The sequence below is a fragment of the Rhinichthys klamathensis genome, unplaced genomic scaffold, assembly GCF_029890125.1.
Source record: "Rhinichthys klamathensis goyatoka isolate OS25496 unplaced genomic scaffold, OSU_Roscu_1.1 h1tg000005l_1, whole genome shotgun sequence".
Lineage (NCBI taxonomy): Eukaryota > Metazoa > Chordata > Actinopteri > Cypriniformes > Leuciscidae > Rhinichthys > Rhinichthys klamathensis.
In genome coordinates, this window is record NW_026606558.1 from 5,416,097 (window position 1) to 5,440,771 (window position 24,675).

Genomic DNA, 24,675 nt, shown 5'->3' on the forward strand with positions numbered 1-24,675 from the left:
GTACTTGATGTTGTTCAGTTAGTCCGCACAGGAAAGGGTTAAAGAGGGGGTTCTTCTTCTCATGCTTCTTGCTCTCGTCTTTTTGTTCAGACTCCAGTAGCGACACGAACTCACTGACATCTGCTCAACGGATCTGTCTTGCGACTTGACACAAAAGAGGTAAATGAGTTTCCCTGGCATCTAAAATGACGGTACGAAGCGTAAAAAAGGTTATTTAAGTTACTGATGGCGTGCCAATAAGTGAATCTAAACGTAGTAAATAAGGCCCTGATGAACTTTGTACCTTATTTGCGTGTCCTATCATAGTATTAGTTACGTTAAACTAGTTCTGTGAAACTATTTGGAGAAGTGCGTTTTCTGTGTTGTATGTAACGTTAACTTTAAATCTTCGCTGATGTGGCACTGGCAGTTTTCACCATTTTCTCTGCGTTCTTGTGTACAATCTGAAAGGACTCAACTCGCACATTCACGAAGTTTACTCGTGAGCCTATGCATTGCAGCTGAGGTTTCGCAAGTTTTTCAAGATGATTTGGCTTGTTTTGAAATTAGGAAGTTCATGATAATCAACAAGTTGTCTACTTTGAAACAGCATCGAGACAGCTGGTTTTAAAGGAGCGTTCTAGTAGTCGCGTGCAGTATGGCAAGCCGTTTTAATGTTTAATCCTTGATAGTATCTATTATCATGCTACTTTTACTTGTTTTTTATACACCATCTATTCCATTAGGTACTAGTTTAGCCTACTTATTTATAAGTACTAGTGCCTAATCATACTAGTGCTTATTCTTTGTATTAGCTTTGTGTATAGGTGAATTTAGACACTTAACTTTATGTGCCAGACCACATAACGCATTAACAAAACAGTAAATAGTAGTTTTTAACTACTATCTATTTTGAACACTTTGCAAGCAAAAATATGGAAGTTAATGGGGTGACAAATCTCAGTAGTGAAGGAGTTAAATACAAAATATTTGTGCATTATTAAACCGGATGTTGTATAATCATATAACATATTGACATAAGGTAACCTGTTTAACGAGATTATCTTCAAACTGTTGCTCTGACATGGGATTACTTGTCCTGACCAAAAAAACTGACAGCAAAACATTAACATTTAATAAACATGCACTGGGATTTTGGGCACTGGTTTGCAGTCAAAACGGTGCTTGAAAACAATGATAATGAAAACACAGATGTGAAAATAGGTCGGAATTGAGTTTGGGCTAAGTACTGGATGCTTCTTCAGGTCCTTAAAAGGTTAAGGGTTGACCGACCTCCCAGGATGTGTCTTTGACTGGAATGAGCCCACTGAGAGAGAGAGAGAGCCAGGATACAGATGTTCCTCTTCTTTTACTTCGACTTTTCCTTGCTGGAAAACTCCTGCTCTTGGAACCAGCTAAAAATGGGATGCCACTGTGTGTGTTGAGAGCTGCCTTTGCCAGGACAGGCCTCTAGCAGAAACTTAATAGGCAGCTCTTTTTCATAAGGGAAATTTAGGTTTGGGGGCTTTCTAAAAAAAGAATTAATGTGGAAAAACATTTCTTTTTGCAAACCAGTTGTAACTTTGCTTGCATGTTAGTGCACACTGCATTTGAACGTAGCATTCAATACAATTTAATTTTCCGATTTCTTGTAGGCCTTGTTAAAAGGTTTTAATGTCAGCATAAAACGGATGCATTTCTTCCCTATTGTGACATATATCCTTGTGAAACGGCATCTTGAACAAGAAACTTGATTTTGTTCATCTGTAATTGATTGGATGGTTGTGGTTTGCTATTGGTTGATTTCATGTGATTGACAGGTTGCCCCGCCCTCGTGCCAGTAAACGTGACATCAGAGAAGAGATGTTGCAAGAGGGAGGGGACACTCCGTTACACTCCGATGTACGTCACAATATCGTATATATATAGGCCTATAATGCAGACAAGATATGTGACTACTTCTGTTTCATTGCGACTATAAAATGAAAGTCCTATATGTGCACAAGTGAAAGCACAATTGTTTTTAATACTCTGTGTCTGAAACCTCATTAGTGAACCACACTGTCAGTCAGAGCGATCGATCTAGAGTTTGTTTTAATGGAACCAAACATGCCAAGTGTGAACACACTCTAAACTGCATTAATAAAAGGTTTCATAATGGGCCAGAAATGTTGAACAGACACTCCTACCCCCTGAAACTGTGGGAGGCTGCTTAGGGATTTTTTGCAGAGAATGATGTAGGATAACTAACATGTGTTGACAAATATAGCACAGGAAGTTTAGTTGATGATGTAGTAGATAATTGTTTCCCCTTCTATGATTGTAATGCTTGTGATGTGGCTATTGAAAACCCGGCTCTCGTTTAGCAATGGCTCGACTTCTTCCTGATGGAGGGGTGAGAGGGGGACACTCATGGGTAACTGGGGCGTGAGACTGTTTCCCCTCTTAAGTGGAGCATTCACGCTGCCTCAATTATGGTTGCCATAGGAATGCCCTTAGAGCATAAAAGATGTTGGCTGGGGCCAAATCATAGGGTTATGCAAAAATAGTGTCTTGTGTGACCCAGAAGGGGTGAATTAGTAGACCTACTTGGCTAGTAATTTAGGTCTTTGGGATCAGCCTAAATCGGTAACTAACGTTTGAACTGTTTCTTATGGAAAGAACGTTGAAAATAAAAATTGTATAGTTATTTTATTATGCATGCTCTTGGCATCCCAGAATAGTGTATGATTGCTGACAGATATCAAATACTGATGTAATTAAACAATTACAGTTTATTTTCTCTTCAAAATGCAAGTGACACCCTATACATATTTAAAAACTGAACTAAAGGTCTGTCAAATGAATAACAGTCAAAGAACACTAGCTAGAGGACCTTATAGTAAGTATTTAACATCCTCAATGTAAAGCTTGCTTGGGTGTGTTCAGATAGGCTACCCCTTTAAAAATCCTAGGATAAGACAGCTTTTGTCTATTGTATGTAATGGGGCAGCCTGCCATCATTGTATTATGGAGGGGATGTTTGTGATTGACCATAGAAAGGAGACTTCTGCACAGTACACTGCAGCTGACAATGACTGTGGAGATTATTAAAGAAAATAGATGAAGGGGTATCTCCGCTTCCAGATCGCAAAACCTTCCTGCAGTCGAAGTGGTTGTAATCCTGACAGAGAATAATAATAATAATAATAAAAACTTATACTTATATAGCGCCTTTCACGGGACCCAAGGACGCTTTACATATAGCTACATAAGGAAATGTAATTGGCTTTTTAAATGGGATTGTACTTGTGGCCGAGAGTTCTGGTGACTGCAGCGGGGTTTTGTGAATGTGAATCGTTTGTGTTTTTAACACTGTAAAATGCTGAATAGAAAGCCAAATCATCTGAAACTTGATGAAACTTGCATTCATTGCCGTTTATACTTCCCCTCGCATGTTTCTGATTGTTTTCTCAGGCTAAACTGCTGAAGGTTGAGGAATAAGAGAAAGGCAAATCTTGTGTAGTACAGTGTTTTTGTCATGACTGGGAACATGCTTACCAGTGGAAAGAGATTGGCGCGGTGTTATTATTCCTCTGAACTCCCCTTTGTAAATGAATAAAATGGAGAAAAATACTGCATTCAGCGCAGACTCTGGTTTATAGCTCCCTGGAGTACTCAGAAGAGATGAAGCCAAGGAAGCTTGGCTCTCTGACTCTCTGGCTTCATATCCTGATATATTGCTTATTAGTGTGTGTGTGTGTGTGTGTGTGTGTATGTGTGTAAAAGAAACAGTGCAAGTTAGAAATGAAAATGTCATGCACTCTTGGTTACATTTTGAATCCTCCTCACAGAAATCTCACACTTTATTCCCAGGGTCTTCACAGATGTTTAGGGAGAAGCTTTGAAGAGAGCGCAAATATTTTTTTAATATCAATTTCATTATGCCCTTTAAATCATAAATGTCAAGATTGCTCCGGTGGATTTGTTTTAGTCAGTAGTTCTGCTACTTTTTGCTTCAGGAAAAGTGTTTTAAGAATCAAACATCGAAATGTATTAATATCATGGCCCTGTTTACACCTGGTATTTTGTCAATCCAATCACAAGTGGACGATTCAGGAGTAAACGGGGTCTAAAACTTTTGAGCTTGTCACTTTCGGCCACTTCCATAGGTAGTTGAAAACACATTCGACCGGATTGCTTTCGTAGTGTAAACGCTCATGTGGTTGAATGTGTTCGAACCACTACAAAACACGCCTACTAACATTATGGGAAGCCAGACGGGATTGAAACTTTGTCGGCCGAAGACCCAAATTGGGTTTGAAGACTGAAAAAGCTAGGGCTGTACTCAACCAAAGAAAATCTTGGTCGACTGAAGTCCTGAAATTTTCGACTAAAAATCGACTAAAATTGATTAAAAAAGACGTTAGAAAAAAAAACGTTAAATTAATTAGCTGCGCACAGTGCGCAGTACTTGGTAGCCTTGTTGTCCGCAATATCATAGCCTATGATTTCCGAAAATAGTACTATGTTGTCAACTAGTGATATCATCACAAGAACTGTTGAGGAATATGCAACATAATTTAGACAATTATTTTTTTCATATGTTATAATAATAAGTTATAACTGTCAGACACTATCATTTCAGCCGCTCTGTGCATGTCCTCGCACCGAGCGAGGCTGAAGCTCAGCTTCGCGGTTGAGACACTAATAGACTATTAACTTAAAGCTTTTACTCTTAATAAACACAAAAGGCACGTCCACTTTGATAAAAAAAAAATATTTATTAAACAAACCAGATCAAGAGCAGAAATGAAATAAAGTGCATTACTGAAAAATAAAGCATCTTAGGCTCAAAACTAACACAAACAGTCGGCATTGCGCATGGCTCCAAATAAAAAATAAAAAAGTTAGCCTAGGTTATCACACTAAAACATTGAAATATGCGAATTCTGATATGTTCATATAGCCTACTCAAAACAGACAGGGCAAGCTAACGCAGACAAGTGAGCTTACCACTTAGATGATATGTCATGTTTGTCGTCGAGCTGTGGAAAACTGTTGCTTGCAAACTTGCATTCGACCTTTTTCCCGTTATCAATTTTAACAAAATACTGCCCCACTGTCGATTTCTTTGTTGTTGACATGTGAGAAGAGGACTGACTATTAAACGCTCTCACAATTAAATAAATAATATTCAGCATCAAACTTTCTATAGCCTTCTTATCGTTCGCTCTTGGGTTGGGCTAATCCAAAAAAGGTGAAAACAAGGGGGGGGGGGGGGTGTTCTGAAGACAGACTGTTACCTGTGAAACAAGGGTACTCTGAAAACACCCCCATTAGCAGTTAGTGCTTTCCACCTGATGAAATGAGCGCGCCTCAGCCCGGTAAAACTGATGAAATGAACGCGGAAAAAAATCGACCAATCAGAATTTTGGTCGAACCAGAACGTATCGGCCAATTAATCGACTAATCGACTAGGCCAGTACAGCCCTAGAAAAAGTCCTGATTCCTGATTTCTAACACACTCTTGTTTAGTGTCTTGTGGCTGTCAGACCAGAAACAAAAGCTGAGGCTCTCTGTGTGTGTTTCGTCATCTCTGGTTGTTGTGCTCATATGTAAATTGCGTGAGCTTATTTCATCCATTAGATTTAAAGAAGGCCCCATACAATTACCCGCCCATAGACCCTCCCCTCAAAGAAATTGGAAAAGTGGACAAAAGAGACACCAAGAGTAAACGGGTATGTGTCTCCCTCGTCTATGTGTGATCCGATCGACCAAAACGCATCTTAGGTGTGAACAGGGCCTATGATGATGAATACAATATTAATAATTGCAGTACAAAACACAGTTTACCATTGTACACGAAGCTCCGGGAAGTTGAACATGAAGGTTTTGGCATCAACAGCAAAAGAAATGAAAAGTTTTTTTTCTCACCCACTTTTGGACCTTCAAACCCACCAGTTGAGAATAAATTATACTTTTAGATTATTTAGATTCTAAAATAGATTATTTGTCCAAAAAGAAAAGTCTTTTGATTATTTAATTGTGGATTATCCTTATTTGCTCTCAGTTGGCACACCAGTATAATTACTGTATACCTTTGTTCGATTCTCTGACATGTCAGACACAAACAAGAAAACGCTGCAAAATTTTTCCCACCAATATGGCTTATTTCTTTAGAGATATATTAATAGCATTCATAGATGGAACTGAAACGAATCGACCGCCCCAGAATACTAAAAACTGAATTGCAGCTGTGATTTATTAGAACAGTTGTTTCCTCTGTATATCGTTGAGAGAGATTAGACATTACAGTTTATTTTTAACAATGTGCAGAGAGAAACTCTTTAATAATGTTGTCATGTCCAAAACTGGTCTCCATCAGCACTGGGGTTCTTCATTTCTCTGAGTTTTGATGATTTTTCCTCTTTTACAGAGCAGCAGTCATGGGGAAAGGATGCATAGCCGCCACCAAGTACTTCCTGTTCTTGTTCAACCTCCTCTTCTTTGTAAGTGTCCACACTCCTACACCTTTATTCTGTCTCAGCAGGAACTCGGAGTCACGTGGCTCCCTGTCATTAGCTCTGGTCTTCTATTGAGAGTGGGAATTTAAAATGGAGCCTTTTGTGAAATCTGGAAGAAAATGTAAATATTTATGCATAAAGAAGTTTCTGACCACAAAACACTTTTTGCATAAACTTCAATTTATTCAAAGCTTTTTAAAACTCAAATTATCATTGTATGTATTTGTAACTTTATTTATTAGGGATGCACTGATGTATCGGACAATAATCTCTATTGGCCGATAAAAGCAATTATTTCTACTATCGGCTGATTGTTTAAAAACACCCGAGTGAAAAAAACACTAGAGGAGCTTATTTATTGTTAATTATATATGTAAGTTTGAATAAATTTGTCATGAAGACAAGTGTTTAGAAAAACTACCTACAGTTTTTATTTGAGTGTAATTATTATAACTGAAAATAAACAGCAGTTTTTGTTTTGGTTGCACAGCCGTTGTAGTTTTGGTCATTTTGTTAATTTTAACCTCTAAAATTATAGTAAAGTTTTAATTTAATTTGAGTTAAAACTTTTTAAAAAAAAATTTTTTAGAGGATAAATAAATACAAAATTTAATTTGCAAAAATCAATTTTTGCCATCGTCCATATGTGCATGTAGAAAAGTACATTATAAAAAATCCTTTTTTTAAATATTTTGCTTTTATTTTTTTTTACCGTTTCGCATGACATTTTACATGTATTTGCATTATTATTGGGCAAAAACAAAAATACCCAGCAGTGTGATGTTTTGGAAAGCCCTGTTAGGAAATAGTTAAAGCTCAGTGAGGAAGCATCTCTGTTGTATTTCTACAAGCTTCAGCTAGACATGTTATAAAGGGTCAAAGGCTAATGAAAAGTGTGTGTGTGTGTGTGTGTCTGATTCTCCCTCCTGAAGGCCCTTTAATTGTACAGTAGCCTGGTGTTTTACAGCTTCCCTCTCCACACTGATACAGGGGACAGGGGGAAATGAAACTTCTCTGATCCAGTTCATTTAGAGGACACCTTGGATCCATTAGTTTTGAACTTTGTGGCCGGAATGCATGAGAACTCAGTTCTGTGGAGAGTTGTTGTCTCTCTTTAGCAATTATCTGGGGTATCTTAATGGCAGCACAGTGTTCTCATTCACAATCCAGGCACAAACTAAGATCAAGCTATGAGGAACCAAACGGGTCCAGAAGGAGACAAACACTGTTCGTCGTGCTTGTTTGTTCATGCATGTTTCTTTTGCCCTGTAGATTTTTGGAGCTGTAATCATGGGCTTTGGACTATGGGTCATGCTGGATAACCAGAGTTTCATCATGGTTTTGCGTAAGTACAAAAAACAGTAACATCATTTCCTGTTCTGATGTATGTAATCGTGTCCCTGAGAGTACGTCTTATTGAAACCGTATGCATCTCCAGGCTGATATTGGTCAGAAATGGAAAGTTCCGGATTTGTAATGGAAGCACAAATGCTTTCTCATATACTGAGAAAACATTTGCGAAAAAATAATTTCTCACAGTATTGAATTAGTACTTTAGGTCCATTGCAGTTCTGCTCTCAAAATGTTGCTTTGAATATTTTAGGGAGTCACTTCAGTTCATAACTAAACTCTGTGTAAACAGTTTAGGGTCAGTAAGGTGTTTTTATACATACTTGGCAAAATACTTTTTTTCAGCAAGGATGCATTAATTTAATCAAAAGTGAAAAAACCCCCCCTAAAATTAAGCAGTTTCTTGAGCAGCAAATCAGCATATTAGAATGAATTTTGAATGATCATGTGACACTGAAGATGTGCTTTGCATCACAGGAATAAATTTCATAATAAAATTAGATTTAAATAGAAAACAGTTATTTTAAATTGTAATAATATTTCACAATATTGCTGTTTTTACTGTATTTTTGATCCAATAAATGCAGCCTTGGTGAGCATAAGACACTCCTTTCAAAAGCATTTAAAAAATCTTATCAGCTCTGTGTCTCTTCTCTCTTTATCTATTTTCTGACACACAGTTAACCGTATTCATCGAGTCAGAGCTGTACGTCGCTGGTTGCACATATTTCTGTCTCCACTTTTGAGTTCAAACTGGTGTTTATTTGATATACATGGGAATGCACAGCAAAAGCAGCTGTTATTCGTGAGCTTGGCATGGGGATTTTTCATTTTTTTGCCATTAACCAAGTTTTCCACAAACCTCCCTCCCACACTGCACTCTCTGTGTTTATACACGCACACATGTGAACTAAACCATCTGATGCTCACTTAAACAGAGAGCGAAAGTTGGCAAAATAAGGGAAGAGAGTTATTAAATACTAAACGTAATAAAGATTAAATGTACATGATTAGTGGGGAATCATACTCCTACTCCCTCAGTCTGTACAGTCAAAGCCATGAAGACTCCATGCTGAAAGAGAGTGGAACATGAAAACTAGCTTAAATCTTCTTGATTTGTTATTAATGCTTCCAAACATTTACAATCTTGATAAACAGCTTTGGAAAAATGTATGTTTCCCCATTTAAAGTGGTTGGAGTTTTACTCGCATGACTGAAATTGCAGCACAATAGGTGTTTCTAAGATGACCGCTAAGTAAAGGGACTTAAAGGGACTAATGCCTTTACTCCATTTTTAAAGGGAAAGTTTACCAAAAAAATGCTGTCGTCATTCACTCACCCTCATATCATTCCAAACCTGTCTTTAATCCTCTGTGAAACAGAGTTATCTTTTCTTTTTTTATCTAAACAATTAAAGGGATAGTTCACTTTGAAATTTTTTTTTGGTATGTTTTAGCTTACCTCAAGGGCATCCAAGATGCAGGTGTCTTTGTTTCTGCAGTAGTTTCAATTGTGATATTTTTAGGTCAAACCGTTCTTGTCTGTCAGTCATATAATGCAGGTCTATGGTCACCACCTCAAAGAGCATGCACAGAGAAGTCCAAATTAAACATGATTTAATGACTCGTAAATGTAAGTACACATTGATGGCCTAAGACACGAAACGAGCGGTTTGTGTGAGAAAACGAACTGTATTTATATCGTTTTTACCTCTTGTAACACCAGCCACGTCCAAGTGATCTGAGGGCGCGGGCGCTTCGGTCTTTTCCGTACACGCGCGAGAGATCACTTCCGGCGCTTTCCGGTGCTTGCGCAGACCGAAGCGCCCTCAGATCACTTGGACGTGGCTGGTGTTTGACCTAAAAATATCAAAATTGAAACTACTGCGGAAACAAAGACACCTAAGTTCCACATAAGAAAGATGCGATGGTGAGTAAATGATGACAGAATTTTCATTTTTGGGTGAAGTATCCCTTTAAGCTAAAAGTTTTTTTTTTTCACATCATTGCTAAAGAAAACTTTGAAAATAGACATGAAAATGAAATATTTTCATAAGACCGACCAAGCCAAGTTCCCTCAGTCAAGATCATTGAGGTTTAGAGAAGTCCATATATAGCACATGCTCGCTTAAACAAATTACAGCAGGGGAATATTTATGTGAAGCTGACAAGCTCTAAAAATGTTTGCCAAGCTGGTCATACCGCCATCCTTTCCACTCACTTTGTCTTTTTCAGTGTCTCCAGATATCACCGTGCTGGAGTCTCTGTTATCGGGACCATTTTTGGAAACATTGTTTTTCTGATTCAGCGGTTCCTCTGGAGATGGCAGGGAATATCTTAGGATATTCTAATACTTAGGGACCCTTAACTCTGAGTCTGACCTTGCCTTTCTGCTAACACATGGTCCAGTAGTCCTCTGTGTTCCTGTACTGTTACTCCCACTCTGTGCTGCACGAGGAGTTTGTTGACTTTGTTAGTCTGTGTTTTAAGGCCCTATTGAGTTTGAAAATAACGGGAAGGTGTGTTCTCTAATCTCGGTTTTATTTATTTGTTCCCCTTCCTCCCAGGTGTTTTTTTTTTTATAGACTTCCACACAACCGCATGGCTATAAAAGGGAGTCTTGGGGAATTGTATCATTATCATCCCTATTTTTCACATAAAGGTTTTACTTCTTTTTCAAATAGCTCATTAATTTGTGCAATGAAGTTATACAGCAATATTATGACTCAATACCTAAAACATGTTACAGCATGAGTCAATGTTTGGTTGTTTGAAGCCTCGGAGGCTGGTACGTAAATTAATTTTCAACTGTGTTCAGGGTCCTAAAGTTGTACATGTTTGGCTGTGTTTACATTGTAGTTAGTTTCTCTTGGTCTGCTGCAAGGAGACGGTAGATCCGATGCCTGTACCGAACTGTAATGGGCAACGTAGTGCAAACATGTATTTTTTTAGGGTCTGTCCCTTTTCATCTTGTGGCATCACATCCTGTTTTTGGTTCGTTTACACGTCTTTGGTCCTTGCTGCGTTCATATTTCATTCGAACCACACCAGAGTTTGTTTGGAAGTGGACTGAGACCCATCTTTCCACTTGTTTGGTGCGGGCCAGGGTTCAGACGGCAGCGTTCCCACTTATTCAATTGAAACACTCTAACAGAGCAATCGCTCCAGAGCTTGTTTTAATCGAAGCAATCCTGCCAAACCTGAACACAACCTTAATACAATTATCAAATACATCCAAATACAAATACAACAAGCCAATAAATACTTAATCTTTAAAGTTAATGACTTTTTTCTTTTTTTCTTTTTTTTACATTTTGTTATATTTTCCATTCATAGCATATAAATGATGCTTGAAAGCATCCAAGATTGTTTTTCCAGTGGAAAATGCTGCCGGGAGGGAATTTCCGCTGATATACTGAGGTGTTTGCCATTGTACCTTGAGATCATCACAGCAACTATGAGCAAGCACACACTGAGGTCTTGGAAACTTCAAATTTACCCTCAGACAGATGTTATGCGCTAGGCAGGAAACATGTGTTTAGAATTGTGACGCAGAATTCTTGCTTGAGTTGAGAGGTAATCTACCGACCATTTATTATTCTCAGTTTATAAAACAAAATGGTAATCTGTCACAAATGTGATGTCACAGTTTTGCTTTTAAGGTCGTACAAGGGCAACATAACCTTACCTCATAGTTTCGGATGGATACATGGAAGTCAGGGATAAATTAATTAGGACTGAAGATTGGAAGAAAGTTCAAAACAATAATTGCATGATATGCTGATTAATTATATATATAAAAAAAGAATAAAGAAAAATAAATGAAAGGTGCAGTGTGTTATATTGACAGATAGTAGTTGAAATGGGTACTACAGGCCAAATTATAAATATTTGAGAGGGTTGTTTCGGTAGTTTCCCCTCCTCCTCAGACTCGACGCTTTCGCGGCGTGGGTTGCCAGATTGATGGCGCGCAACCGTAACGAGCACAATTGACAATGGAAAGTGACGAGCCTTATACTATAAGTTAATCAGCTATTGTATACATTTGCAATGTGTTTATTGCCAAGGCTTTTTAGGTCAGGTAGAGTCTGCAATCTCTGTCCCAGATCGTTTGCTGGCTTTCATGACTGCAATACGCTGCGTTTTCCGAAAAACTGGCAACCCAGGGTGTCGAAATACTATTGGGTAAATTGGCAGTGGGCGGGATCATATAGACATCCCGACACGGAACGCACATTTCAAAGTAGAATAAATGGCTTCAGCATTGTTTTTTGTATTTGAACATAGCATGTTTCCTAAATCTCTGCAAACATATTATGGTATTTTTGGTTACACTTTATTTTAAGGTGTCATTGTTATAGTGTAATTATGTGTTTAAGTACTGAGTAATATTAAGTAACTACATGTACTTACTATAGGGTTAGGGTAGGATTAGGGTTTGCATGTAATTATGCATAATTTACTGTTATTACTATGCTAAGTACATGTAACATATGTAACAAGGACACTGTAAAATAAAGTGTTACCGTATTTTTATGCTTTAGTGCAGTCAAATCCCACTTGTATACAAACGAATGACAATGTCATTTTTTTGCATCTTTTTTTATATATACAATTAATTGCGCTAAATCAAAATGTTAAATTGACAGCCTTACATTTTACTCGCATGCTAGTGAAACAAATGTTTTTGTGGTGAAATACAAGCAGGATCACGTGGTTACAGAAGACTTGATGGTTCTTCAGAGCCACAAGCCACATGTCTTTGCCATCCTCCCGAACAGCTACGAGCAGCTAAACTCGTGTCTGCTTTGAATTGCAGGAGGGACATTATTTTCCACTCTCGACTGCTAGTTTCATGTCTTTAATTACTCTAAAGCTACTGATGTGTATGTAGCTAAGGATAGTAAGAACAACCTGCTACTCAAATGAGCACCACAGCTCAGCGCCAACTTTAATAATAGATTGAGAGAAAATGCATGATTTTCCATGCAATAATTTTAAATGACTTTCATATGCTGAGCCACTGTAGAAGCGTAGAAGGTTTGCTGTGTTATGAGGGTGTTCGCCATACCGATAGTGGTGATTAGTGAGTTGGTTCAGCCGTTTATTTTCTCTCTCTCATTAGTAAAATAAATTAAGATCAGGTTCTGAACGTCTATAAAACAGTTATCAGACAAACAAAATTCAGTTTGCATACTTCTAGGTCACTATGAGACCTGCATCCATTGTTTAAAAATGTTGATATGGTGAAATGCAATGATATTTTTGCTTCCTGCACCAACAGTTATTATTTTTGTGTCACACTTCTTCCTCTGCACACATCTGAACTTGCTGCATTGAGTTGCAGAGCCTAAAGCAAGACTGATGTGTAGCTGCAGAAACGGTCTCAAATCTGCCATACCACCACCCTCTAAACTCAGTTTCACTTTCAACTCCGTAGCAAAACACACATCTGTGCATCATGACAGTTAAAATATTAGATTATGGCTGGCTGTTATTTTCTAGTGAGGTTTATGGTGTAATATCAAATAATAAGAGAAGTGATCTTAATTCATTCTCATCATCTAAATGTTCTTTTTCCATCATGAAATCATTTTGTCAGAGAGTGTGACTGGTGTCTTGTGTGTTTATGCAGACGAGTCCTCCACAACGCTGAAAGTTGGCGCCTACATCTTGATTGGGATTGGATCTCTGTCCATGGTCATGGGTTTCCTGGGCTGCATTGGTGCCATTTATGAGATCCGATGCCTTCTTGGACTGGTGAGTAATTATAGAGAGTTATAGAGTCTTTTATCTATTTATTTAATTTGATATGATTTAATTTCATTATGTTTATTTTATTTTATTTAGCATATTTATATATAAATAAATGCTGAGTACATCAAAGCCAGCCAATTGTGGTTTAATTTAATTTAATTATTATTTTTCTTTTTTTCTTTTTTTTTGCATATTTATATATAAATATCTGCTGACTACTAGAGCCAGCTCATTCTGTTCTCTGGGCTATTTATACAAATGATATTTTGCTTCTAAACATATTCAGTTCTTGCAAAATTTGCATTAACTGATCATTTTTTGTAACTATATTAAAATCCGTTATACATTTATTTATAAGATAAAATTGAATAACTTCATTGAGCACTGGAGCATTCAGAAGCTGCCATGGTTAGAGTTGCTGTTACGCTGTCGTAATCACAGTCTCAACAAGGCCAGACTTATGCGTGCCCGGACCGTCTGCTGAGGCAGCTTCATAAAACCCTTCCCCATTAGCATGATAAAGAGTTAGCTTCAAATGGCTCTCTGGGGTTAATGCTGCTGGCTTTACTGAGCTGGAGTGACAGGGATAAGCCAGGCAGATTTAGGTTATGTCCATGGAAGAACTGGGGGCCATGTTAGTACCCACAAGATCGCTCGATAAGCTTAGCGGTCAGCAAAGGTCTTTGTTAAACTGTTTGACCCATTTAGAAAATAACGTTATCTAGCTGTCATGTGCTTTATGTAATCATGCATTGTTGTAAGTTTGTTAATTCGTCCAATAAACAAGTGGAAGTGTTTATCTGAACTCTAATGACTAAGATATCAATTAGAAGAAAAGCTTGAGAAAAACTAGCCTGAAAGTTTGAAGTAGTTTAAGAGGTTCTAGCTTTTGTTTGAGTGTCCAGTAATTGTAAATGGAATTTTCTGTCCTCTGTTTGCAGTACTTCACCTGTCTCCTCCTGATCCTCATCGCACAGGTGACAGCCGCTGTCCTCATCTACTTCCAGCGAGACCTGGTAGGTTACCATACCATGATAGAACTGTTTTTTGTTATCAAGAAACAAGCAAGCCCAGCCCAGGTGAAAAAACACAACGCAAAAGTAACGCATTACTTTCCATAAAAAGTAACTAAGTAACACAATTAGTTACTTTTTTAGGGAGTACCGCAATATTATAACACATTACTTTTAAAAGGAACTTTCCCTAAAACTGGTTACCGTAATTTAGGATTATTTTTATATAGTATAGATACAAATAATAGTGTATATATAGATTTGTTTTTATTAATATTTAGAATTTTCATTTAGTCATTTTATGTTCTTTTTTGCGCTTCTTTATTAATTGAACCGAACCGTAAATTTTGTGAACAGTTCACAAAGTTTACGGTTCGGTTAGGTTACATATATATATATATATATATATACATATACATACAGTAGTCAACATTTGAAGTGGATCAGAAAGGTTTTGATCCACTTCAAATGTTGACTATTGTATATATATACAGGTCCTTCTAAAAAAATTAGCATATTGTGATAAAGTTCATTATTTTCCATAATGTAATGATCAAAATTAAACTTTCATATATTTTAGATTCATTGCACACCAACTGAAATATTTCAGGTCTTTTATTGTTTTAATACTGATGATTTTGGCATACAGCTCATGAAAACCCCAAATTCCTATCTCAAAAAATTAGCATATCATGAAAAAGGTCTCTAAACAAGCTATTAACCTAATCATCTGAATCAACTAATTAACTCTAAACACCTGCAAAAGATTCCTGAGGCTTTTAAAAACTCCCAGCCTGTTTCATTACTCAAAACCGCAATCATGGGTAAGACTGCCGACCTGACTGCTGTCCAGAAGGCCATCATTGACACCCTCAAGCAAGAGGGTAAGACAGAAAGAAATTTCTGAACAAATAGGCTGTTCCCAGAGTGCTGTATCAAGGCACCTCAGTGGGAAGTCTGGGGGAAGGAAAAAGTGTGGCAAAAAACGCTGCACAACGAGAAGTGACCGGACCCTGAGGAAGATTGTGGAGAAGGACCGATTCCAGACCTTGGGGGACCTGCGGAAGCAGTGGACTGAGTCTGGAGTAGAAACATCCAGAGCCACCGTGCACAGGTGTGTGCAGGAAATGGGCTACAGGTGCCGCATTCCCCAGGTCAAGCCACTTTTGAACCAGAAACAGCGGCAGAAGTGCCTGACCTGGGCTACAGAGAAGCAGCACTGGACTGTTGCTCAGTTTTGCATGTCATTCGGAAATCAAGGTGCCAGAGTCTGGAGGAAGACTGGGGAGAAGGAAATGCCAAAATGCCTGAAGTCCAGTGTCAAGTACCCACAGTCAGTGATGGTCTGGGGTGCCATGTCAGCTGCTGGTGTTGGTCCACTGTGTTTTATCAAGGGCAGGGTCAATGCAGCTAGCTATCAGGAGATTTTGGAGCACTTCATGCTTCCATCTGCTGAAAAGCTTTATGGAGATGAATATTTCATTTTTCAGCATGACCTGGCACCTGCTCACAGTGCCAAAACCACTGGTAAATGGTTTACTGACCATGGTATTACTGTGCTCAATTGGCCTGCCAACTCTCCTGACCTGAACCCCATAGAGAATCTGTGAGATATTGTGAAGAGAAAGTTGAGAGACGCAAGAGCCAACACTCTGGATGAGCTTAAGGCCGCTATCGAAGCATCCTGGGCCTCCATAACACCTCAGCAGTGCCACAGGCTGATTGCCTCCATGCCACGCCGCATTGAAGCAGTCATTTCTGCAAAAGGATTCCCGACCAAGTATTGACTATTGAGTGCATAACTGAACATAATTATTTGAAGGTTGGCTTTTTTTGTATTAAAAACACTTATTTTATTGGTCGGAAGAAATATGCAAATTTGTTAACTTTATCACAATATGCTAATTTTTTGAGAAGGACCTGTATATATATATATATATTTAATTGAGATATACTATATACTATTTTGCTTTTAAAAAATAATTAATAATCTGATAGTTATGTTTTAAAAGATTTTAGTACCTTAAATAGCTTTAGTGTTATCAGCCACACTTTGTAAATAGTCTGTTGTGTAGCTAACGTTTTAAAAGAAGTGGCTTTACTGTAGTTTAAATTATGATTAGCATTCAAAAGTAGCTTTTCCAACACTAGTCTGATGTGCAAACTTCTGATTTAGTTCATCTGGAACAGTGTTAATTAATACATATTTCTTACATTTGTCCTAAATTACCTAACAGAATGAATATATGTGTTTGATGGGGTTTCCAATGTTTTGCATATTTGAAAAGCATGTTTCCTGCAATGGCGTCACAAGCTTGCAACACTTTTTTCTAGTCAGCTGGGACTATACTGTAATCTCTTAACCCGTCGTGTTAGGTGGCAACAGGAAAGTTAACAGATGGTTTAGAAACTGGGATTTGAAATGAAGTAGCTGTAGAAATCTTTTGACTGTTAACTACAATAGTTCCACTTCCTCCATTCAAATGAATTAGGAAGTGGAATAATTCACTTTCCCTGCACAATATTCACCTTTCACACAAAATGGTGTGTGTGGCTTGACGAGATGTTTCCGTGCGTAACGAAAACAGGAGGCGTGTTTGATGTGGGTGTTTCCACTGACTTCACTCGCTCTCTCGTGTGAAACTTTTCGACAACAGCGCCCTCTTCAGGAACAGGAAACACACAAACATTTCACACCAAATGGCTTTGAGATGATTAAAAAACAACAGGAGCTGCACTTCATCTTATCAGCCTTTCTATAGTGTTAGGACGGAGATATACATCCTCTAATCCAACTTGTGCTTAGTCAGTCTTTCTTAAATCAGTTTTAGTTAAGTAGCACCAGGCCTAACCACAGCCATAAGCTCATGCCTAATGCTCAACTTAACTTACAGTGTTTAGTTTCTTTCTGTGTCCATATTATTAGACATGCATAGATATTTGACTTTTAGCTATAGCGTGTCTAGTCTTCCGGGAGGAGCAGTCTTTAGAGATCAGGTAATTGTAGTCTCTGCTTGGGCATGCTCTGTTTTCTCTTTATACTTCACCACAGGGCATGGCGAGTGCGTTCCCAGAACAGGGCGAGGTTCACAGCGTCTCTTACACACTATCTGCATAAGCAAGAGTTTTTCACTTTTAGATAATCGTTGCTGTAGCCCCCTCATAGCTGTGTGTGCACCACCACACCTCCTACACACGCACACCAACTTCAAACAAGCTCTACACAATATAAAGTTCACTTCAACTGTGATTTGGTGTTGAAAGGTTTTCGACGTGAATGCATACATTGTTGAAATAGTGAAGGGCGGTTTTTAAAATTGTTTATGTCAGTTTTATCACTTGTATGATGTACAAAAACTTTACAAACATGTACTACTGCTCAAAAGTTTGGGCTTTAAGAGAACTTTTATTCAGCAAAGATGCATACAATTTATCAAAAGGAACAGTAAAATCAATATAAATATATCTATATATATTATTATTAAATTGTCATTACAACCAAATAAAGCCTTGGTGAGTATTAAGAGACTTTAATCTAGTTTAAGATTTTTAAATATTTTACAATTTAAATGATAAAAGCAAAAATTTAAAACAGAAATCATAGCTAATAAAATTAAGCAGCGCTGGTTCAAAGTATTTCCCCATTCTTTTTTTCCCATAGGGATTTTTAAAAAAGCCTTCATTAAAGAGTTATAAGCCATGAGTTACAAGCAAATCAGCAACGAGGTGAAAACATTGCTAACTTTGATATGAAGCAAAAAATCGGACAAAAAAGACAAAGACTGTGTCAGTGTGTGTGTGTGTGTGTGTACTGTGAGGGAAAGAACTACAATCCCATGAGGCATTGCGAACAGCACAATCAAATTAAAAACAATGGAGGAATAATAAGTTCATTAATAATACGTTTTTGCTTCTGGAACCCAACAGTTGCAGTTGCAGAATGTTGATTGTTGAAATATCATGTTATTCCCATGTGTGTCATCCAGTTCTTCACAGGAAAGTTCGAATCGCAGATCCATCCTAACATTTCTCCATGTGATTATTTTTAGCTGAGACAAGAGATGTCCACTATTGTGAACAAAATTATGGTGAACTACACCGGTCAAAACAAGACATCCGAGCATGCCTGGGATTATCTCCAGAGAACGGTGAGCGCACGGTTTTCCTTCAGCTATTGTCTCCCATTTCCTTCTTCGCTGTTATTTTCCATCATTCCCCTACAGAGAAGTTTACAGTAATATCTAAAAAGCATTTTTCGGATGACACAAGAATAAGTCACTAGGAATTTTATTGTGGCTTTTTATCTCTTGTTTAACAAGCAGCTTTTTAATGTTATTTTCATTAAGGTTTTTTATACCATTTTTGTTGTTGTTGTTACTGTAGTGTAAAATTTCTTTCCTGCTTTTTTTCTTTCTCTCACAGATGAAGTGCTGTGGTTGGACTGGACCATCTAACTGGACGGAGAACGTGTCGATGAAGAGTCAGAACAATTCTCAGAATCTGTATCCGTGTTCCTGCAGAAATGAATCCATCAGTGGCACGGATATGAAAGAAACAGGCCTGTGTCCGCATTTGTCCTCTGAGTGGCCTGTCTTCACTACGGTACAGACATACAGCTTTACTGCACACATTGACACATCCAGATTCCTGTGTAAACTTTCCTGATTCTGGTGTTGAACCCAATAGCTAAGGCTTCAACCCTTGCAGTTCTCCATTCTCATTGCTAATGCAATAATTCTCTCTCAAACCTGGCGTTTGTGTTTCATACACTAGTGAGATTTCCCTCTCCCTTCCTTTTGCTTTTAATGCAACATATGGGTTTCCTTTGTAGACTGGACATTAGCTGGTCTCAGCCTGCTAACTATTCAGTCCATGCCAATATTTCTGAGTTCCCATTTGGCACTTTTATTAAACATGAATTGATTCATGACTCTGGTACAGGTTGTGCTTCTGCTCATTAGGTCTCGTAGGCCAGGCCAGTTTTCAGACCTCATATACTTACATTTAAATGAGAATTCTGAATGCTTTTCCATTATGCCAATACATTAATTCATTTGGAAACTGTATCATATTAGTAGCATATACAAAGTCCAGTTGTTTGAATAATTGAACAAAAGTGTTTACTGTAAATCAAAATGTAGTTTCCTATAAAGGAGACCACTGACTGTTGGCCTAGCTTGAGTTTGGCATGTTCAGTTAGTCTCTCCTGGTGTTATCTTTGCAGAGCTCTGTCCGTTTAGGACCATTTCCAAACCACGCATATCTCGTTTCACTCTTTTTTTTCCTCCCCAGTTGTTCTGCTTATTTCATTTGTCTCCATTCTCTGTTGGCAGGGTTGTGTATCTAGTGTGGAGGACTGGCTCCTGAGGAACTGTGGAGTTATTCTGGGAGTCTGTGTCGGAATAGCAGTGATTGAGGTAAATCTAGAAAGCGTATCTTGTGAAATGCATTCCCAATTCATGATTATTCGGTGTCTTTCATTAACCGGTTATTAATTGCCTGTTATTTTGGCACTTTCCACAAATACGGTGCGCGTTGGTGTCCCATTCCTTTTTCTTTTTCTTTTTTTTTTAGCACATTAGACACTAAAAACCAAAACTAAATATTTTTTGTTTCTATTTATATTCAATTATTATTTTTTAAATGTATTATTTAATTTGACTAAAATATTTTTATTATTTAATTATAGCTAATTTAAATGATCAAAACATGGTCAAACAAATAATTGAATTACATCTTTTGGAAATATAAACTATTGTTCAAAAGTTTGAGAAATCAGTCTAATATGCTGATTTGGTGCTCAAGAATTATCAGTGTTTATGCTTAATATTTTTGTGCAAAACGTGATACTTTTTCAAGATTCTTTGATACATAGAAAGTTCAAGAGAAAATGCATTTATCTGTAGGGATGCACCGATATCAACATTTTGGCCGATACCTATAACCGATAATTCTTCATATTCGAAAGCCGATAACCATTATATTGACCGATAAATCCAAATCCAAATTTTTATTTCATTTTTGAGAGCCTGATTACAAAAACAAAAGTCTCTCCATTTAAATCCATGTCTCAAGCACACAACTATAGTTCTCATTATAATTTTATGAAGCCTATATGACAGACCTGCACTGAACCGTATTTTCATTTTTGAAGGGATTCCAATCATATTTCAAGCAATTCATAACCATCATGGCGAACAGTGCGCATCTGAAGTGTCTCTAAGCTGATAATTTATCAGCTTTAATATATTATCCACATTTTATTATCGTGCAGAAAACGATAACATAAAAAATGTAAACATATTGACCGATACCGATATGGTGGCCGATATATCTTGCGTCACTATTTATTTAAAATAGAAAGCTTTTGCAACATTACAAATGGCTTTACTGTCACTTTTGATTTGATTAATTTTAAGTTGTTGTTGTTTAATAAAAGTATTAATTTTATTTATTTTTTTAAATCGTACTGACCCCAAACTTTTGAACTGTACAGTATGTGTGTGTGTGGTTGTGTTATCGCTTCAGAGACCAAAAAGTCCGTTCAGGACCATGATCTGTTCGCACTGGAATCTGATATTGGTCAGATTTGAAACAACAATGTGAACAGCTATACAAAAAAAAAAAAAAACGGATCTGAGCAGTTAATCGAAATTGAGCTCTAAGACTGTTAGTATGTAGTATGTTACTCGCATTATGAATGTAGCCATTGTAAACGTGTGTTTCTGTGTGTATGAGTGAGGTGGGGGACCAGATTGTGATCTCTGTCTATTCTGCTTACTCCAGCTTTTAGGGATGATCCTGTCCATGTGCCTGTGCAAGAGCGTCCAACAGGAGGATTACACCAAAGTACCTAAATACTGAGAGCAAACCCCCCTTCAGTGACAGTGTTACAGACTCTGCACACCAGCAGAACAACTGGAACAAAGCAGGCCAGACGCCATCTGGTCACACACACATACACTCTTTTCACTTTATTAGCCCCTTTAAACATTGAAACATCACGCTGTTTAGGATCAACGTTTTTGATGAGGATTGTTGTATCTTTTTCTTTTCAAGAAACTAGTGATATATAGCTGGATCTTTTTCTTGTTAGTGCTCTGCAAGGTCTAAACAGCTTTATATTTGGTATCTCACTCTTGCATAGCTATACTGTTGCGTTTATGGTTGTCATCGTTAGTTGAATGTGAGAGCACTTTAGTGAATAGAGAGTTTGATATGGGAAGAGCTACTTTATATTAGCTACTTTTAAAATACTTGTATAAAACAGGGGAAAATCTACACCTGTTTTTTTTTTTGTTACCTTTTATTATGAGAATTGTACTTTCAGTTCAGCTATGTGTATATATATATATCAATACGAATGACATACTTTGTTGAGGTTTGTTCTGAGTGAATAACTACATTGTAGTTATCGCAGCACTTAATGATGTCTTTTCTGCGTGTGTTATTAGCCGGGTTGGGTCACTCAGGGTGGAGTCTGGGTAAAGATGGCTGCGGTTGAGCAATGTCAAGACTGAAGGCTAGAACGAAGTATTGTAGCGTTTCGTGTGGTTTACATGTGAGTCGGCCTACTTCACTCTGTGGATCAGGGTGTGTATGTGGATTTAGGTTGTGTGCGTATCCCACAGTTCCTCGCGCTGTGCCGGTGTGGGTAAAACATATGTGCAAGTATGTCGATAAGCAGGCATTAGATACAGATCCTGCAGCACCAGATGTGACGTTACTGACCCATTTCAGCTGAACCAAAACTGTGCCAGGCTTTTTAATCTCTTTTGAGTTTCTTCTTTTTGATATTTTTGCTTCTATGGTTTTATTACTTCGTGTGACGCTGATGGAAACTGGTCAGCTTTTTGAATTGAGGAAGCCTGGGTTTGTTTATATCAAAACCCGGCTTGCTTAATTCGAAGGCGTTTCTGAGGAATAATTTGGGCCGTTTTAGTGTTCGTTCAGAACAGAAGCAAGCGAAGCTTCCTCTGAGAAGATAAGAGAAAGGAATGACCCGGCCGCTGTCTGTATAAGGCCGTTTCCAAACATTTTGTTGCTTTTTAAGAAAAAAAAATCTTTGTTTCCTAAATCAGTCCTTTACAATAATTTAAATCTTTCAAGATCTATTAATACTTTTTGTCAAACGTCTTTATTTGTATCTTGTCAAGATGCTGTCTCTTGTAGAACTCTAGCTTAAGAGCTTTTTTTTTTTAAATCTGAAAACATACCAACGTTTTACGGAAGCTTGTGTGGTTAAAAACTCGCATGAAAATGAAAGAAAACTAAGAATCTCGCAATTGCGACTTTATTTCTGAGAATTTTAAGTTTATATCTCGCAATTGCCAGAAGAATAGTCAGAATTGTGAGATGTCCGAATTACCTTTTGTATTATTATTATGTTTTTATTCTGTGGCGGAAACAAGCTTCCACAACATTGGGATAATTGTGTATTTCCGAGGTAAAGTGAATGGCTTTTTCTACTTTCTTATACAAAATGTAATGTTTACCTGGGAAGCCATGTTTCTGTAGTGGGTTTTACCAGCTGATTTAGTAGTTATGAAACATGTCTATGCAATAGTTAAGAGTTGGATTAAAAGAAAACGTTGACACAAAATGCGTTCCATTGTGATCTGTCACTGAATGGGTGTCTTTTATTTATCTTTATTTCAGTTTGAATGTAATACTGAGAGACCAAATTCCTTACCTTGCTTTCATTAAATAGTGCATTAATGTACGTTGTACTGTAATGGTCGATTAAGGTTTTTTTAAATGTTTTTGAAAGAAGTCTCTTGGTCACCTAGGCTGCATTTGTTTGTTCAAAACGACAGTAACAACAGCAAACATTGTGAAAAATGATTACATTTTATAATGACCGTTTTCTATTTTAATATATTTTGATATATAATATAGTGATGGCAAAACTGCATTTTCAGCATCATTACTCCAGTCTTCAGTGTCACTTGATCCTCCAGAAATCATTCTAATATGCTGATTTGCTGCTCAAGAATCAATGTTGAAAATATTAATATTTTTGTAGAGAAACATTTGTTTTCAGGATTCTTTGATAAATAGAAAGTTAAAAAGAACAGCATTTGATTAGTTTTTTAAGTGTCAGTTAAGACTTTTATTGTTACCAAGTAATTAAGTATTAATTTCTTTAAAAAAAACTTTAATATGCCTTATTCAGAAAGGATGTTTCTGCAAGAACTCTTCATTCTTGCTGCTGAGAGCTGCATTGACAGCTGTAACCAGAAGAGGGCGCTATTGGTAAACGAGATCTTGCAAATCTAACAGTGAGGTTCCCAACTGCTCCGAAAATGTAGTCCTAACCCTACCCATAAGTTATCCCTAAACTCAGTGGGAAATGATATATGAATAACACCCATGTTGGATTAACTAACCCTGGTTGTAAGCTTAAACCGGACTAAGTAAACTCAAATCTGATTGGTTAATTGGAATTTTGCTCCAGGATCATCAGGGATGTTCTGCTAGCTACGACAGTACATGAAAATATTGAACTTTAATCATTTGATTGACGGTTTTAATGCTTTTTATGTCAAATTGGTAATCATTGTGTTTTAAAATCATTCTTTTATCTAACAAAGATATATAAAAAATTACAGACAATATACAGGATTTTCGATTCCTTCTGATGTATCTGTAATGAAAGGGTTATGCATGTTATTTGTGGTTAATAATATATTGTCAGATTCCCAGAAGAGATCAGTTGTTGTTCTCGTCTGAGGTCCAGTCAGTGGTCTGTTCTAATGGGAGATGAAGAATGTGGGTTGCGACGACCATGAACCTCTGCGGTCCCATTGAGAGGAATGAAGAAACCTCTTCTTGGCTGTGTGACCCCAGAACCGCTGCCAGGAATCCTGGGGCCGAAGTTACATTGACAGCATCTGAATGCAAGCTGGTGGTTTGCTTTTGCATATGATCTAAATCCATGACCCAAATTCAGTTTTTCAGTTCCATATCCAATAAATAATGTAAATGCTGCCATTTTCCTTTCCTTTATTTAAATTTTTTTTGTCTTCCTCTACAGTTTGCAAATCTGCATTGCTTTTCAAATGACTGTGA

General features: G+C 37.4%; 1 protein-coding gene across 1 annotated transcript; it reads left to right on the forward strand.

Moving 5' to 3' along the window:
* Positions 1-29: 29 nt before the first annotated feature.
* Positions 30-21,819, forward strand: cd82b (CD82 molecule b). The gene is made up of 9 exons (XM_056256113.1): positions 30-159; positions 6,398-6,470; positions 7,758-7,830; positions 13,470-13,594; positions 14,533-14,607; positions 18,654-18,752; positions 19,027-19,206; positions 19,938-20,021; positions 21,391-21,819. Exons 2-9 carry the CDS (start codon positions 6,408-6,410, stop codon positions 21,466-21,468), a joined length of 777 nt encoding a protein of 258 aa, XP_056112088.1. The 5' UTR covers positions 30-159; positions 6,398-6,407; the 3' UTR covers positions 21,469-21,819.
* Positions 21,820-24,675: the final 2,856 nt, after the last annotated feature.